Source organism: Dasypus novemcinctus, chromosome 13 (genome assembly GCF_030445035.2).
Source record: "Dasypus novemcinctus isolate mDasNov1 chromosome 13, mDasNov1.1.hap2, whole genome shotgun sequence".
Lineage (NCBI taxonomy): Eukaryota > Metazoa > Chordata > Mammalia > Cingulata > Dasypodidae > Dasypus > Dasypus novemcinctus.
The window spans coordinates 89,437,624-89,453,891 of record NC_080685.1 but is presented as its reverse complement, the minus strand read 5'-3'; the positions used below and the strand labels follow the sequence as shown (position 1 = coordinate 89,453,891).

At 55.1% G+C, this 16,268-nt stretch overlaps 1 protein-coding gene across 10 annotated transcripts in view; it reads right to left on the bottom strand.

Annotated features, from left to right (window-relative positions):
- SOX13 (SRY-box transcription factor 13) overlaps positions 1–12,695 on the bottom strand; it is a 43,977-nt gene extending 31,282 nt beyond the window's left edge. For 4 of the 10 annotated variants that reach the window (XM_058275003.2, XM_058275004.2, XM_058275008.1 and 1 more), the window contains exon 1: positions 11,595–11,677. In XM_058275003.2, coding sequence (XP_058130986.1) covers positions 11,595–11,662 — 68 coding nt within the window. In that variant the 5' untranslated portion in view covers positions 11,663–11,677. Of the gene's footprint in view, positions 1–6,910; positions 10,023–11,594; positions 11,678–12,107 lie in introns of those variants that run through there. The other 6 variants (XM_058275007.2, XM_071207660.1, XM_071207662.1 and 3 more) reach the window with 4 other exon arrangements.
- Positions 12,696–16,268: the final 3,573 nt, after the last annotated feature.

Below are 16,268 nucleotides of genomic sequence, written 5' to 3'. Positions count from 1 at the left end.
TCCCGCAGTGGGTTTCCGCTTGCTCCGCACGGGGCTCAGACGTGCCACGGGGACCGACCTCATTCCTGAGCAGATCCACAGCTGGGAACAGGGCCCCCGGGGGACTCACGGAGCCCCACACCTGGATGGGTCCACATTCACTGATCCGTGCCGTGGGGGGTTGTATCCTCTCAGCCCTCCTAACGCACCAGGCCTTGCGAGGCTCCGCAGACATGAGCTGGCGGAAGCACCGTGGGGGGCGGGGCACGTGGTGCAGAGGTAGGGACGGTGCCAAAGAGTCTGACTCCACATCTAGATTCTGAAGCTGCAGCAAAAACTGCCGGTGTGGGTAGTATCCTTGTTATCATCCAACTCTCTCTTTCCATGGGGACACACATGCTCATTTTATCCTAGGAGTGAAAGGCTCCTTCCCTCGTTGCAGAAGGGGAAAGCGAGGTTCCCAGGGGCTAAGGGACAGGCCTGGAGCAAGGACCGGACAGCAGCAGAAGCTAGACCAGGGTGGTGGTCTCCTCTGGCACCCACTGGCCCTGGCGACCCCACAGGCCCCTCAAACCCCAGCACAGTTCCCCTGAAAGGCTTAACCCAACGGGAAAGCAGGACAGGCTGCCCCATCACCTGAGACACAGACAGGGGGCTGAGGGCTGCCCCCACCGATGGCCCTGGAGGCCAGTGCCTGGCCCTTCCCTATAAAGGCAGCCTGGCCCATAAGCTCTTTGAAAACCTTAGAAGGAAGGAGAGAGACCGTCCTCCCCATGTCACAGCTATAGAAGCCGAGGGCAGGAAGCGGATGTGGCTCAAGCAGTTGGGCTCCCGTCTGCCATATGGGAGGTCCAGGGTTCGATGCCCAGGGCCTCCTGGTGAGGGCAAGCTGGCCCACGCAGAGTGCTGGCCCACACAGAGGCCTGGTGCAGCATGATGATGCAACAAAAAGAGACACAGAGGAGAGACAAGAGATGCAGCAGACCAGGGGCCTGAGGCGGTGCAAGAGAATGAGTGCCTCTCTCCCACTCCAGAAGGTCCCAGGATCGGTTCCCAGAGTTGCCTAATGAGAATACAAGCAGACACAGAAGAACACACAGCAAATGGACACAGAGCAGACAATGGAGGGAGGGGGGAGAAAATAAGTAAATAAATCTTTAAAAAAAAAAAAACAAAAAAGACTCGGTTTAAAAACCCAAGGGCCACAAGCAAGGCCAACAGTCAGTAACCGTAACACAAATTTACAGCACGGTACACTGCCGGACACCCGGCACTTGGGGCCCATTTTCTCTAATCCTCACAATATCCCTACCAGAGGGGACATACCTAACCGTTTTATGGATGAGGAAAATGCCACCCAAAAAAATTAGGTAAACTATCCCAAGATCAAGATTCAAAATCCAGAAGATGCACGTCCAGAACTTTCTGACTCCTAACATCCCTGGTGTCTTCACGCACCCATCCTGCCTTCCTACAAAGGGAAGGCTAGCCGGAGTCAGCGAGACAGGGTACTTCGCAATGTGCTGGCACGGGCAGGAAGGAAGGAAGGGACATTGCGTGACGACCAAAACCGTCACCCAGCTCCGGAACAGCGACGGCAGGCTGGGGAGGAGCCCAGACCCCTCCGCACCTGTGCAGGTCCTTCATGGCCTGGTCCAGACCACCACTCTGGCCGTCGCCCTCACCAACCTGTATGCAGATACGCGCCTCACACCTCTGACCTGGATCATGAGGAGCACCACCTGGAAGGCCCTTCCTACGGTCCTGACCAGCAAACTCTTAGTCCTCCCTCAAAGCCCTGCTCAAATGTTCCCTCCTTTAAAAACCCCTCCCTACAGCCCTAGAAGAATCCACTGTTCCTCAAGGACACCTGAGAGCTCTTGAACACCACTAGTCTCTACTAGATGCCTGAATTGTAATTATTTGCTTACCCATCTACCCCCAAGTTCTGGCTAGATGTGAATCCCTCATACTCTGTCTAGGAAATGGATAATATAATGGCCTTCCCTTATACAGCCTTTACTGTATGCCAGGGGTTATTTTACATCTATTCACTCATTTAACCCTCACAAGAGCCCTATGAGACAGCTACTATTAGCACCTCCATTTTACTCCTTTTTCAGATAACTTAGACACATTGAGGTTAAGTTACTTAACCAAGATCACACAGGCAGTCTGGCCCCGGGGTCTACGTAAGTCCACCCTACCTGCCTGCTCGGTTACTGCATTCTTCGTTGTATCCCCAATCCCTCTTGTGGGGCAGTGCCTGGCACACAAAAGGGTCTCAGTAAAGTCTGTCTTATAAGAAGGTAAGGAGAGGCTGGTATAGCTGTACCCCAGCCACCTCTCGCCCCAAGTCCCACCTAGAATCCCGTGCTCCCCAGGCCTCCCCAGCTCCCATCCCACGCTCATCATTGCAAACAGCTCGCCCGCAGTCATCACTTCTTCCTTTAAAAGGCTCCAGGTGCCTTCCCCACCTCCCATCTGGCTCTTGCTCAGGGGTCCCGACAGGCGGGAGGGATCTTGCTGTCTGTCCAGTGGGGAAACTGAGACCCACGGAGACCTCACGGCTTTCCCACGGGTTTGCTCAGGAGAAGGTGTCCTGCCCGAACCCCTAATGGACTGGTTTTACCTCTATCGCCAGCACAAAAAACAAATACCAAGAGGAAAGGGGGATCTGCAGCCAGGACAGTCCTCTCCCTCTGCCCCGTGCTCTGCTGACCTGGTCACTGGTCTCCGGGCTGGGCCCGCAGGCGGGGAGGAGGGGGCTGCTCCTGGGGGCCCGGGAGGAGGAGACAAGAGGCCCTTTGTCTGCAGAGCTCCTGAGACACCTGTTCCCCCCTCCTGCCTGCCTGCGGCCTCCCTCCCGGCCCAGCCTGTGTGCGGCCTTGTTTATCCTGCAGCCCTGGCAGCCCAGCGCAGCCTGCTCCCAGCATGGGGCTCCGGCGGCCCCTGCCAGCACCTGCCCGGCCCTGGCAGCCCTGGAGGCTGCCCGCCAAGCACAATCCCGCCGCTGTTGACACAGTTGTTGATTTTCAGGAGGGAGGAGAGAGGCAGCAAAGGCATTTATCGGCAGCTAATTTGCAGTTGGCCCGAGCAATCTTGCACCCCCCCCACAGCCACCTGGGGGGGTGCTCGGGGCGCCAATCCCTTGGCCGCTTGGGCCACACTCACACCGTGCCCAAGCCCCACTGGAACCCACGGTGTCACCCCACTTGGAGCCCATGACCCCCATGCTCCCTAGGCTGGTACCCACAGGCGATCCCACCCTCGAGACTGACCGAGGCCCCTGGGTGCCAGGATCCCCTGGCCATACTTCTGTGACTGCTCACTGGTCACCCTCCCCCAAAGTCCTAAGGCCCCCCCCACTCAGGGCACTGGGGAGGGGCGGGACCATCGGACATGCCCCTGGGGGTGCGGAGAAATCTGCCCTTAGACGGTCTCTTCTCTCTGACACGCTCTTCCCAAGTGATCTCCTCTCCCTCCAGGCCTTGGATGCTCCCTCTTACAGGAGGCCTTTTCTGACTGCCCAGTCTCATTGGGGTTCCCCTCCTCGGGGCTCCCAAAGCACCCTGCCCTGTTCCTCCCTCATGTTTGTCGGTCAGTCTAGAATCGATTATTTACTTCTCTTTATCTTCCTCAAAACTGATTCCTGGGAGTAAATGCGGCTCAAGTGGTTGAGCACCCGCCTCCCACGTGGGAGGTCCTGCGTTTGGTTCTGATGCCTCCTAAAGAAAAAACAGACAGACAACGGGCAGACAATGAGCAAAATCAACAAGCAAACAGACGAGGGAGCCATGGGAGGGTGGCACTGGTCCCAGGTTTTCGCCCCACCTGGCTCCGTACAGCCGCACAAAAGCGCTCCCGACACATCTGCTGAGAGGATGGACCGGCGCAGCAGGTCCCCACAGGCCAAATAGCCACTCTGTCTCCACCCCAAGTCCCCACTTTTGGAGTCACCCCCAGGGCTGGTTAAAAAGCTAGAGTGCTCTTGGAATTACCTGTTAATTTACCATCAGCACAGGAACCTACACATCTGATTAGCCAGTTACCTCCGCAGAGATCAAAGAGCAGGACACCGGAGGACAAGGGATGGGAGAGGGAGAGACGCGGGCCAGGACACAGAGGGCCAGGACACAGAGGTCACGGGCTGCGGGAGGGCGGGAGGGCCGGAGGAGGGCCGGCTCTCGGGGAAGACCCTCTTCCCCACCAGTCCTACCTGCACCACCCGAGAGCTCTTAAACGCACCCAGAGACGCAGGAAGTCCCTCCAAAAAGGACACACTGACTCAACAAGGAGGGTGGTGACCGTCTCCAAACTGCAGAACACACCCCCCCACACACAAGCCCTTCTCTCAATTCTGGTGCCCTAAATTCCAAATCTGTCAATACCCAGAAAGGAGGAACCAACAGCGAAAAACTACCCCCAGCTGGGGGTGTGACAGGCTGAAGAAGATGAATCTAAGGCCCGAAAGAGCTGAGAGAAGAGAAGGGGAACTAAATTACGAAAAACCTTATGTTCTTGCTCCTTTGAGGCACTTCCCACAGGGCTTCAGTACAGCTGTACAGACTGTCGACTGCACAACTCTAAGAGCCCCATTTGCTTACACCTGTATACTTATTACAGGAACTCCCTGGCAGGTGGCAGTCAAGTTCATCCCTCCTGCCACCCACCTCCACCCAAGTAAGAGCTGACACAGGCCCCTTTCCTCGGTCCCCCGACGCTGTCTTCTGTCTGGGGTACCTGTGACTGAAGGCTGGCCCCCTCACGCCAACTAAGAGGAGAGCACTTCCCCCTCCCTGCCCCACCTGCCCCAGCTAGCGAATCCCACTTGACCCCACCATTAGCTCTTTCCCCACCCACTCTTCCTCTTCCAGCCCCTCGCCCTGGGGTCTCCCCTTGCTCACTATGACATAGGGGGAAACTCATTTAGAGAGGAAAGGGAATGCAGGGGCAGGACCACCGCTGCCCTGCTCCTCCCCAGGCAGGCCAGAATTGAGACCCCAAACCTGGCCAGATGTTCTGGAGGGCCTGAGGCTGGAAAGAAGAGGCAGGAGGACCTCCCTCCACGTCTCTGTTCTCTCTCTCCTTCCTCCCACGCTGCTCTCCCCCTTCCTTCTTGACATGGGCTTACTGTCCCCTGCTGCCCCTGGGTTCTTACAGGCATTGGCTGGGGCTAACCATGGGCTCCAGAGCTGCGGCCCACTCCCACCTACCTACAAACCCACACACAGTCTTCACCTGTCAAGGAAAGGGGAGCGGAGCATGCCAGAGAAACAGCAGGAGCTGGAGGGGCTGCGCCCAGTCTGCTTGCATGAGCTCCCTAGTCATGTCCCCTCCACTCACCCCACCTGCCCCGGGAGCCCCGCTGCAGGTACCTGCACAAGGGCTTCCTGCCAGCCCCTCCCGGGGACCTTTTCTTCCCCCTTCCCTACTGGGAATCAAATCTTCACAGGGATGGTTAAGTGACTTCAGGCTCCCTCTATAGGGCTGTGGGGTGGGGAAAGTTTAAGCGCTTCCTGCCCCGCTCCCTTCACCGTCCACTCCGTGGAAGGCACAGGCCCTGCCTGGTGAGGCTCGGCAAGAGTGGATTCTTTTGAGGAGCTTAGGCTAAGGCTTGGTCCTTTCCTAGCCCTCCAGCCCCACCCGGGTGCCAGGGCCCAAGTCCCTGGGCAGCCCCCCCCAGCCGAGGGTCCAGGGGCTCATTCAGCTCATCGCAGTGAAGGGGCGTCGGTCCTTCTTACCGGCTTCCACCCCATATCCCAACAGCCACCCTTTCTTCTCCTCCGGTGGTGCTCGCGCCCCAACTCTTCTCTGCCTTCCGCAGAAAAAACACGGATGACTTTTTCTGTTTCACTGTCTGGCAATTCTAGATATATTTTAAAACCTTTTTAATTCTGATCACAAAAGTAACACATATTTGTTTGCTGTACTCCTTTCGGAAACCATAGAAACAGAAATAAGAAAATAAAAATGAGCCACAAATTTAAAAATGAAGTCAACAGAGGATGCCTTCCCGCAGTTGGGATGGGTCTGCCCGCCGCCCGCTGTACCCCTGGGCTCTCACTGGCCAACCCCACCCCATCCTGCACTTCCGAGGAACTCTCCCAACCCCCCTAGGCTGGCTGCTCCTCCAGAATAGCCAGATCTGGAGCCCCCTGGCACCCGCCTCTGCCCCAACTCAACTCAGGGTCATGGGCTTGGCAGCGGGGCAGCGGCTGGCAGTGCCCAGGAGCTGCGCCCGGCCCGGCCCTCCCCCCTCGCGGTGGGGGACGGAGAGGGCCGGCGCCCAGGCCCTCTGGGAACAAGTTCCACAGGCTGCACATTCCATTCTGAGTCAAGCAGGGGGTGGGGACTGGGGGAGGTGAGGCCGAGGGGAGGAGAACAGTCCGGCCTCTGGGGTGGATCCCCCAGGGAGCTCCAGCCTGGCAGGGCTTCCAGACCGAGAGCACCAGGGGGAGGCAACTGGGAGCGCTCCTGCCCAGTCCCTGGTGGCCCCTTCCCCTTTCTCCCCTCCTGAAGCCAAAAGGCTGAAACCCTACCTTGGATGGATGTGTCTCAAGACAGAGTGGGACCGTGGTGGGGGGAGGGAGGGAAGCTACTCTCCCTCCCCCCACCCCGACCACTAGCCCAGGGGCTGCTTAAGGGCCTTCAGTGCCAAGGCCATTTAAATGCTAGGGCCACTGCTGGGGGGAGGGGAGCCTGAGGCTGTCGGTATCAAGGGAGCTGAAAGCTAGATTCATTGAAAGGTGAGTGTCCGGCCTCCCAGAGGCTGGCATCCCCAACATCTGGGTGCAAATCTCGGCCCCCTCTCCTCCCTTAGCTTGTCGCCGTGTGCACAACTGGTGCTCTGGGAAGTCAGGCCACACACACAGCACCTCCCGACGGCCTCGGGAGGAGGCGGGGGAAACCCCAGCCTCTTTCTCCTCACCTCGCAGCCTCTCGGGAGGCCTGACCTCTGTGCTGTCCCGTCTCTGGGTCCATCCAGCTAGTCCCTGTCACCACCTGCTCCTCCTTGGAGTAAGCAGAGGAGCCTCGGGGCTCGGCGGCGGCGGGTCACAGAAATAAAGGAGTCTTCCGACGGCAGGGAGGGCCTCCTGCCACCTCTGGGCAAGAGAGCCAAGAATATGCCTAGAGAAGCACGGAGAGAGGCAGCGAGATCCCAGGCGCGGGCCGTGCTGCAGGACAGAGACCTTTCCAAGGGGAGCTGCACGGGCCTCCCACCACCACGAGGCTTCGGGGGTCTTCGGGCTGGGCCGACGGCATGTAATAGACTCAGGTCTAGCTGGCTGAACTGAACTGAACATCCTGCCCCACCCCACTCTGGGGAGGGAACTACCAAATCACTGCTGCTCAGAGAAAGTATTTGCGTGTGTAACAGAAACACAGTCACCCCTGATCAGAGAACCAGGAGGAAGGCTGGAGGTGACCCTCCTGAGCCAGCCGGCTGGCAGTCTCCCGATCAAGTCTTCCCAAGGACTGGAAGGGGGACCAGAGTGGGGGCAATCAATATGGGGTCACCTCTGCTTGTGGGGAGGGGGTGACCCGAGACGTGGAGGTATCCTCCAAGGGTCCGGGCTCGCCGCCGGCGCTGTGACCGCCTCCCCAGCTAACACATCCGGGTTCCAAGAAGGGGACTAGCAAAGAGTGAGGATCTCAGCGAGTTCAGGCAGGAGCGAGCCCTCTTAAGCAAACACTGAGCACAAAAATAACTCCTATTCAAAGCACGATTTACTGTGTGCCTGGCCGGGCCTTCCCAGCACAGAGCCCTTTTCAAACACTCAGCTTCACCCCTGAATGTGCTGGGGGAGGGGTGCGTGGCCACAGCCACATTTGAATTCCACCTTTTCTGGTGGCAGTCAGTTCCCTACCCAGGGAGCCTGCCCACGAGGGCTTTCACCCCCAGAGGGGAGAAAGCTCTTGTGGACTTGAGAGTCAGCCCCTCACGGACCCGAATGCCTAGTTCACCTGGAAGAACTGGCCTCGCTCAAGCAAAAACTCGCCGGACAGCAGCCAACTGCACAGACCTCATCATTCACTGAGCACTGCTGCAGGCAAGCTCAGACTTGAGTCTCCCAACAACAATTGTTATTGTCCCACTTCACTGATGGGCAAACAGAGGCTCAGAGACGTTGTCTCTCCTGGCTCTACATCATTCTCACTGGACATATCACATTGCCCCTAAATCTTGCTAATCATCAAAGTAGCAAACTGTCCAGGATGGGCATGAAGAATATATATGGGTGGAACCTGCAACATATAAGGCATGGCAGTGCTGGAAATCATCTTCACCATTACTGACCCCCAGAGCAGAGCATCATAATAAGTAACGTTGCATTCACGAGAGTCCTATTGGAGCTACCTCCCAAACACTCTCTCGTTTGCCCACCCTAATCCAAACCATCTGTCTCCTCAATCCTGAATCAGTTCCCTGACTGACCTCTCTGCTTCCATTCTTGCTCCCCTTCAAGCTATTCTCTGTTTAGCAGCCAAAGTGATCTCTTCTTACAACCTTTATTTTTTCACTTATAAAAATTCATGACCATTGTAGAAGATTGGAAAAATCAAGAGAGGGTAAAGAAAATAAAAATCACCCTTATGCCCAGCATCCAGTTAACTTCTGCAAACATTATGATGCATCCTTCTAGACTTCTTTCTAAGGAGGTGTGTCTGATGGGCATACGTCTACATAAACGCATCTTTACAAAACTGGTATTATACTGGACAGCTTTATATTCTGTGATTTCACTTAAACTTATTATACACATTTTTCAGGTTTTAAGCGATCCTTTTTTTAAACTCGTCTTTTATTTGTTTGCAGGAACAAAAGGGTCCACAGAGTGAAAAGCAATCTTTCCTCCATCCCATCCCTCAGCCATCTATAGTTTCCCATCCCTGGGGCAACTATGATTACCATTTCTTGTGTACAAATAATCTTTTAAAATCATAACTTCAGATCGTATCACTCCCCTGCTTATAACCCTCCAGTGGCTTCCTATTGCCCTGGCCATAAAGCCCAGGCTCCTAACCAGTCCTACAAGGTCCAGGGCCTCCAGGCTCAGGCCTCCTCCAATTTCTGGAGACCCGGGGGTCTTCCAGCTCCCTGCCCTCCAGCCACAGGGCTGCTGCAAACCTGGTTCTGGCCTCGGGGGATTTTCATTTGCTGTTCCCTCGGCCTGGAATCCCTTCTCCCCGGGTCCTTCTCCTTCAGGTCTTGGTAAGCTGTCTCTGCCCCGGGCAGCCTTCATGGGCCCCCAGGCCAGGGCAACCGCTGCCTGCCCCCTACACACACATTCTCTCTATCCCATCCTGCATTTCTTTCACATCACCTATCATGACCTGATAGTTTTCTTTTTTAAGTGATTTATTGCCCGTCTCTGACAACGAGAAAGAAGGCTGCTGAGGCAGGGGCATTGCTAGTCTTGCTCATGCCTGGAACCCCGCTGCCCAGCACGTGTTCAATAAACTCCCGTGGAAGGAATGAATACCGGTGACTGCAATGCTGACACACATCACTGGAAGCCGCCCACTGGCAGAACCAACCCTCTGGCCACATCACCCCCGCTCCTGGGGTGGGCTTCAGGCAGTGGGAGGAAGGAGACCAGGGGGCCATCGTACAGGACCAGCATGCTCTTCCTCTCGGACACCCACTTCACCCCTTACTTGTGCTACCTGTTGACACACACAAGGAGCTTGTGACAAATCCAAATTGCTAGAAAATCCTCCAACTCCAAGTGGAGGGTTGGAGGTGAAACTTTTGTCCCTCACCCCAAATCCCATATCAAGTCTGCCCAGACAGCTGGGATATTCGGGGCTCCCAGGTGAGCCCCAGCAGCAGGCAACACAGGAGGCGCCCAGGGAGCAGAGCTCCTCCAGGAAGGCACTAGCCCATCCCACCTGTTTCTTCCCAGGGGCCCCAGACACCTGGGCTCCCTCTCTCCGGAAATTCACCCAGCCCCAGGGACACAAATGCACATCCAATCCTGAGTCAGCAGCTCAGATTCTGGATACCCAGGGGACACCTAGGGACTTCTAAAAAAAAAAAAAAGACACTTCCTTTCTGGGGCCTAATTTCCACTGAGAGAACAGTGCAGTTGGACCAAGAATGAGGAAAAGAAGAGAATGAAGTGCCTTTCTCAAAAAATTCTGAAGGGAGGGAGGAAGGAAAAAAAGGCTCAATAAAATGGAAAACTAGATGGGAAGATAAGTTTGATGTGAAGAGCCAGAATCAGGAAAGGTGGGAGTGTGTGTGTGTCACTCTTAGCACCTTGGAATTTAAACAGGCTTCTCCTTCCCAGAATTTGGAGAACTGTCTAATTTATTAAGGAGCACAATCACAAAGCACTCTTCCGGCTCTGTACAAGGTCAGGTAAGCAGTGACGACAAAACGACTAAGACCCAATACTCTCTATGTGTTAGGCACTGTTCTAGGAGCTTCACTTTTTTAAGGCTTTTAATCCTCAAGGCAATCTCATGTGGTAGGGACTGTTCATATTAAACCCCATTTTATAGATGTGGAAACTGAGGCACGGGGAGGTTAAGTTCTCACCACCGGGGGCGTCACTTGGGATGCAACTCCGGAGCTCTAGCACTTCATCACTAGGCTACACTTGGCTCTCAGGACTCCAAGTAAGTGGGTCCTTACGTTTCTGGAGATCACGCGGTCCAAACCAGCATTCCCTCAACATGTCAGTTTCAAAGAAGAGCGGAAGTCTAGCCAAGTTAAAAGACTCGCCCAAGCTCACGCTGCCCATCAATGAGGAATTGAGACAACTGTGCCGAATCCCCAGCATCTCACGCGCCACTTCCTAAGGAAGCACCGCGGAAACCAGGGTCTTGGGAAACCCCGCCCAGCTGAGCAGCATCTTCTGCCTTTCGCCAGACCCCTTCACCAGCGCCAGCGCCGCAGCGCCCTGCCCGGAAATTCCCACAGAGTCAAAGCAAACTTCCCAGGAAAACTCCCTGCCTTCCTCCTAGACCCTATTACAGAGGCGGCTGCCAAGAGCCCCGGTGGAGTCCTCGCAGCTGCCGTCCGCCCTCCAGGGCGGGAGCCGCCTCTCGTGCGCCCGGGGTCCTCCCGGGAAGGTCCAGGGCTGAAGTTCAAAATGCACTTCCCCGCCCAGGCCCGGCCCGGGACTCTTCGGCAACCCGCACGTCTCTTGCCCTCCCCAGCTCCAGTTAAATAATGGAACACCTCCAGCCTGGAAGACCGAAGCGGGCAGCTGGGAGAATCCCCCAGGCGATCCCTGCGCGTCTGGGGAACTCCAGGCAGCGCGAGCCGGCACGTGTGTGTGGTGTGGTGTGGTGTGGTGTGGTGGTGGTGGTAGTGTGTGTGTGTGTGTGTGTGTGTGTTTACGTACGGAGCGCGCGGGGTGGGAAAACAATGGCGAGCCGCTGGGAGCAGAGCGGCTACCCCCACCCGCCATCTCTCCAACCCCCAGGCGCGATTTGCTTTTGCAGTGAAATAGGGATGAAAAGGTTCACCTCTGTTATACCAGGACTGGGGGTGGTAAGAAGGCGGCTCGTGGAGGAGGGGGGCTGAGGGGGCGAGCGGGAGCCGCCAGAGCAGAAAACAAACAGGATGCAGCGCCCGGCTGGTCCGCTGGGGAACGAACCTGGAATGGTCGGCAAGGGTGCGTGGCTGGCCCCGCGGAACCCCACTCAACCGGCTAGGAATCCGCATCTCGTCCCGAGCACCCGACCCCTACAGGGGCTCGCTCACGCAGCCTCGACCTCCTGCTAGGAAATCTTTGAGCTGGGCGCAGAGACAGGCGGGCGAGAAAGACCTGGAGCCCGGTCGGTCAGCGACGAGCGAGGCACCCCAAGCTCGGCTCCCGTGGTGCGCGCACGCACACACACACACAATCACCCGAGGCCTTCCCCGCGCTGCCACCCCTCTCACAAGGACCCGGGTCTGCCCGAGAAGAGCCCCCCACCCCCACCCCGGCCGGCGTTGTTGGGGGGTAGGTGGGGGCCCGTTTCTCGTCGCAAAACTTTCCTAAGGATGGAAAGTCGCCGAGAAGAGAGCCAGCGAGTCCCCAGAAACGCGGGGGCGCGAGTGTCAAACTTCGGAGGGCTGGGGAGAGGGGCGTTGCGGCACGCTCAGGGCGCAGAGCGGGCGCACTTACTACTCAGCCGGGCGCCAGGCTCGGGGCTCGCGGCTCCGCGCTCCTCCTCCTCCTCCGTCCGGGTCCTCTCCGCAGGCAGCGTGGGCTTCCCGCTCACATGCCCCGGCGGCGCGGCTGGCTGGAGGGTGGGCAGGGCTGGGGCGGCTGCGCTGGGAGGGGGCTCGTTCCCCGCCGGCGGCCGGAGTCGCCGCGGACTCGCGGCCACCCTGGGTCCGCGCCCCACGAGGGGCCGCCGTCCGGGGCGGCGAGCTCGGGTTCCGGCCGGGCGGCGCCCTCCGCCGAGCAAGGCCGCTCCCTGCACTCTGCCCTCTGCCCTCTGCTTGCGGCCGTCTCCCTGCCTTCCGCGGTCCTGCCTCCCGACTCGCCCGGACGCTGCGCCGGCCGGCCCGCCCCGCCGGCTCCCCGGCTCCCTGCCGCGGCTCGGTCCCCAGGCAGGGCCCCCGAGGCTGCCCGCTGCGCCCTGGGCTCAGACCCCGGCCCGCCGTGCCCGGGCTCCAGCACCCGCGCTCGCACAGTTCAGTTCAGAGCCGGGACTGGGAGCAGGGCGCTCGCTGCTGGTAGCGGCGAGGCGGTCCGACAGCCACAGAGGAGAAAGAGGGAGGGAGACAGCGGGCTGGGGGAGGAGGAGGGAGGGAGGGTGGAGAGATGTAGAAGGAGGGAGGGACAGAGAGTTCCTCCTCCTCCCTGCAGCCGAGGCCATCCAGGCATCCAACAGCTGGAAACCTCTGTTGGAAAAGGGAGAGCGGAGGTTCCCGGGCGTCGGGAGTGGGTGGGCGTGGAGGGAGGGGATGGAAAGAATAGAAGAAAGACGGTGGATTCCCTCCCACTGCCCAGGTGTGAGGGTCGCTACAGGGACTCTTGGCTCCCTAGAGCAAGACCTAAGAGTCACCGGTCCAGTTCCTTAGCCTCCTAGCCTCCAGACAAACAGCTTTGATTTGTTTGTTGTTATTTTCCCCATTTTGGAACCTTCCTTAGGAACCCGATCCCACGGGCAGCTAGACAGCTTCCTGATGTCTAGGTTCACTCCCTAACCCTGTCGTCGTAAGCTCTGCCTCAGACAATTCTTTTATTTCTCCCGCCAGGTTGGAGGGGCTTGTCTTTAATTCACGGTGTTTATTAAATGTCTAGTGCAGGGGTTCTTAACCAGCGGTGTGCAGACCCCCAAGAAGTCCGTGGAAAGATTTCAGTGGATCCATGAGATTGAAATGAAAAAATCAACTCGATTAGATGTCCAAAATGATAGGCAAGTGGCCTTGTCAAATACTACACCATAGTTTAATGTTCTTATTCAAGATAAATAACAACAATCTGCACATAGACATGTCTTTGAAACATAAAATTTGACTTTAACTTCCCTATCTTTTTTTTAATGTATTGGATTGTTATGTAATGTGTTAAGAAAGAAGCACATATGTATAGTGTTTTTTATTGTATATGTTTTTTATTGCAGTAACCATTTCAGTATATGTAACTGATTTCCTTATTTTATTCATTTAAAAACATTCTTGTGAGGATATGTTGGTGCAGGTGTGATATATTTATTAAATAATACAGAGTATAGTGTGGACTTAGTATGATTTTTATTTGCTATAGTATGTTCTTAGTGCAGTGGATAACTGCCTGCAGAAGGTTGGTAAGGATAGAGGAGATGGTTTTACGATGCCATGGGAAAATTCGAATTTCTAAATGGTTGCCAAAAATGACCATTTGATCAGATGTTGAGTTGTATTAGGTTATCAGGTATTGAAATTATGGGAAAGTTGTAAAATGTAATTTTGAATAATCCTAAAATTTAAAGACATGCCAACATTAAGTGTCATAAAACTACCTGCCACGACCTTCTGAGAAGGGGTCCATGTTTTTACCTAACTGGAAAAGGGGTCCGTGGAACAAAACTGGTTAAGAACCCGTGGCCTAGTATATGCCTGGCCCAAATGGATGCTGGGGACATGAAGTTGATTGAGACTTTGACCCTACCCTTTTTAGAGTCCCACTTTGTGAAGAAGAGATGGGTGGATGTATAATCACAGCAAAGTGGAAGGGTGCTAAGATGGGACAAGCCCACCAGGCATGTGCTGAGACCAGCTCAGCAATAGGTTTGCACAAAGAGAAGGCAACGCAGAACTGAAGAAATAGAAGGACAGAAAAAAAGACCCAAGAGAGGAAATAAAGATGGGACCAGGGAACTCACAGTTTCTGAAACTGAGAGCCTCAGCCCCTAGTTTCCACATCATATTTATTTAGAAACTAACAATCAGCTGTTTACTATCAGAACTGCAACATCATCTACAATAATAGGAAGTAACTGCAACATCTGCAATAAGGCAACATCTACAATAACAGGAAGCAACTGCAACATCTACAATAAGGCAACATCTACAATAACAGGAAGCAACAAATAGGGAACAGGTAAGCCAGTTTCCCACAACAGGCATGGGGCCCACCAAGGGCACTAGGATGTGGGGACAGAAATCAGAGACATGTTGGAGTGTCACCTGAGTTGGGTTATGGAAGGACCTGGGGGAGTAGTGCAGGTTAGAGGAATGGCAACTGTGGAACTGCTAGTCTTTACCAACAGTGTAGGTGGCTGGTGTGGCAGCAGGGGTTGGTCACAGAAGTTGGAGAAATGGTGAGGCCACTTCACAGGGGAGGCTCATAGCACCTTCTAAGGGCTTTGGATTCCATCATTCCCTCACCCCCCTGCCTGGCCAATCTCCTATTCATCTTTTGGATCTCGTCTACATATCAACTCTTCCAGGAGACTTTCTTGACCAATCTGGGTCAGGTGCCCCATCCATGGACTCTAGAAGCCCCCATCATAGATAGTATGGTAACTGTGTGTCTGTCTCCCACATTGGACTATAAGCTGCACGAGGGCAGGAGTGTGTCTCTCAGGCTCACTGTTGCATCTCTTGTGCCTAGCTGGAGCTTAGGATAACTTAGGTGCTTGATAAATACTTGTCAACCAATTGGTCGAGTCCAGGGGATGGGGAGTCCCTGAGGGATTCTAAGCAGGGCCTCTGATGAGAATAGTTTGTCTATAGGCAGTGACCAGACTGTGGGAGGAAACGGAAAAATGACGCAGGCCTAAGCGAAGCTGGGAGTAGATAGGATGGAAAGGAGAAGATTGGTGGGGGTGACGGGGTAGGAGAAGTCAACGTTAATTCTTCAGGGTCTGGTATTTGGATGACTGTGGACGAGCCATTTCACCAAGTATCCTGTTACCACCAAGCCTTTCCTTCTTCCAGCCAACAAGCCTCTGGGTGTTTTGTCAGGTTGTTCTTCCCTGACCCCTGAATAGCTTCAGTGCAGCACCTTCACTGGGGTTCCCTCCTTGTAACTGTCTTTAGCCACAGTAGCAACAGCAAATTGGGATAAAGAAAACAGAGATGAGGAGGTGGGCTCTCCTCTCTCCAACATTCCCCAGTCCACCATGTCTCACTCCATTGGCACCCACCCTTCCCAATTACTGCCACCAAATTAAGATTTTTTTAGTGTCTGCCTATTGTGTCTTAGGCACTGTACTGTTTTCATTTATGGTATCTCTTCATATCTCACAACAATTCTGTGAGGTCGGTGGCATTATCCCCATTTTAGAGGTGAGAAAAATACAGCCCAAGGTCATAGCCAGTAAGTGGTAGAAGGAAGTTATCTAATTCTGAAAATTCTAGATCTTTCCACACAACCACACCATTTCCCAGGAACACCCATCAACCCCCCACCGTTTAACAGCTGAGCATTCCTTTCTTCTGGAAATACTCCACAATCCCACACTCCTCAGTTGCCTCCAGCCTCACTGGTTGCTCTTTCTCAGTCTCCTTTGTCATTCCTCTACCCTTGTGACCAGTTCAATGTTTCCTGGGGCCTTTCTCCTGCATCTGCTTCCCTCTCTCTCTCTGCCCTCTCTCCCTAGGCGAGCTTATATCCACTCCTGTAGCTTTAAACACCAACTATTGGCTGTCAGTTCTCTCAATTTTCTCTTCAGATCTCCTAACGCACTTCAGGCTCACCTGACCAACCACATACTTGACGTTTCTACTCAAGAATCTCACAGACATTCTAAACCTAGCATGTTCAGAACAAAACTCTTACTGCCTTTCCTCCAAGCGTGTTTACTCCCTGTACCATCACTCCCTTCTCGGTAACTGGCACCACCACCTA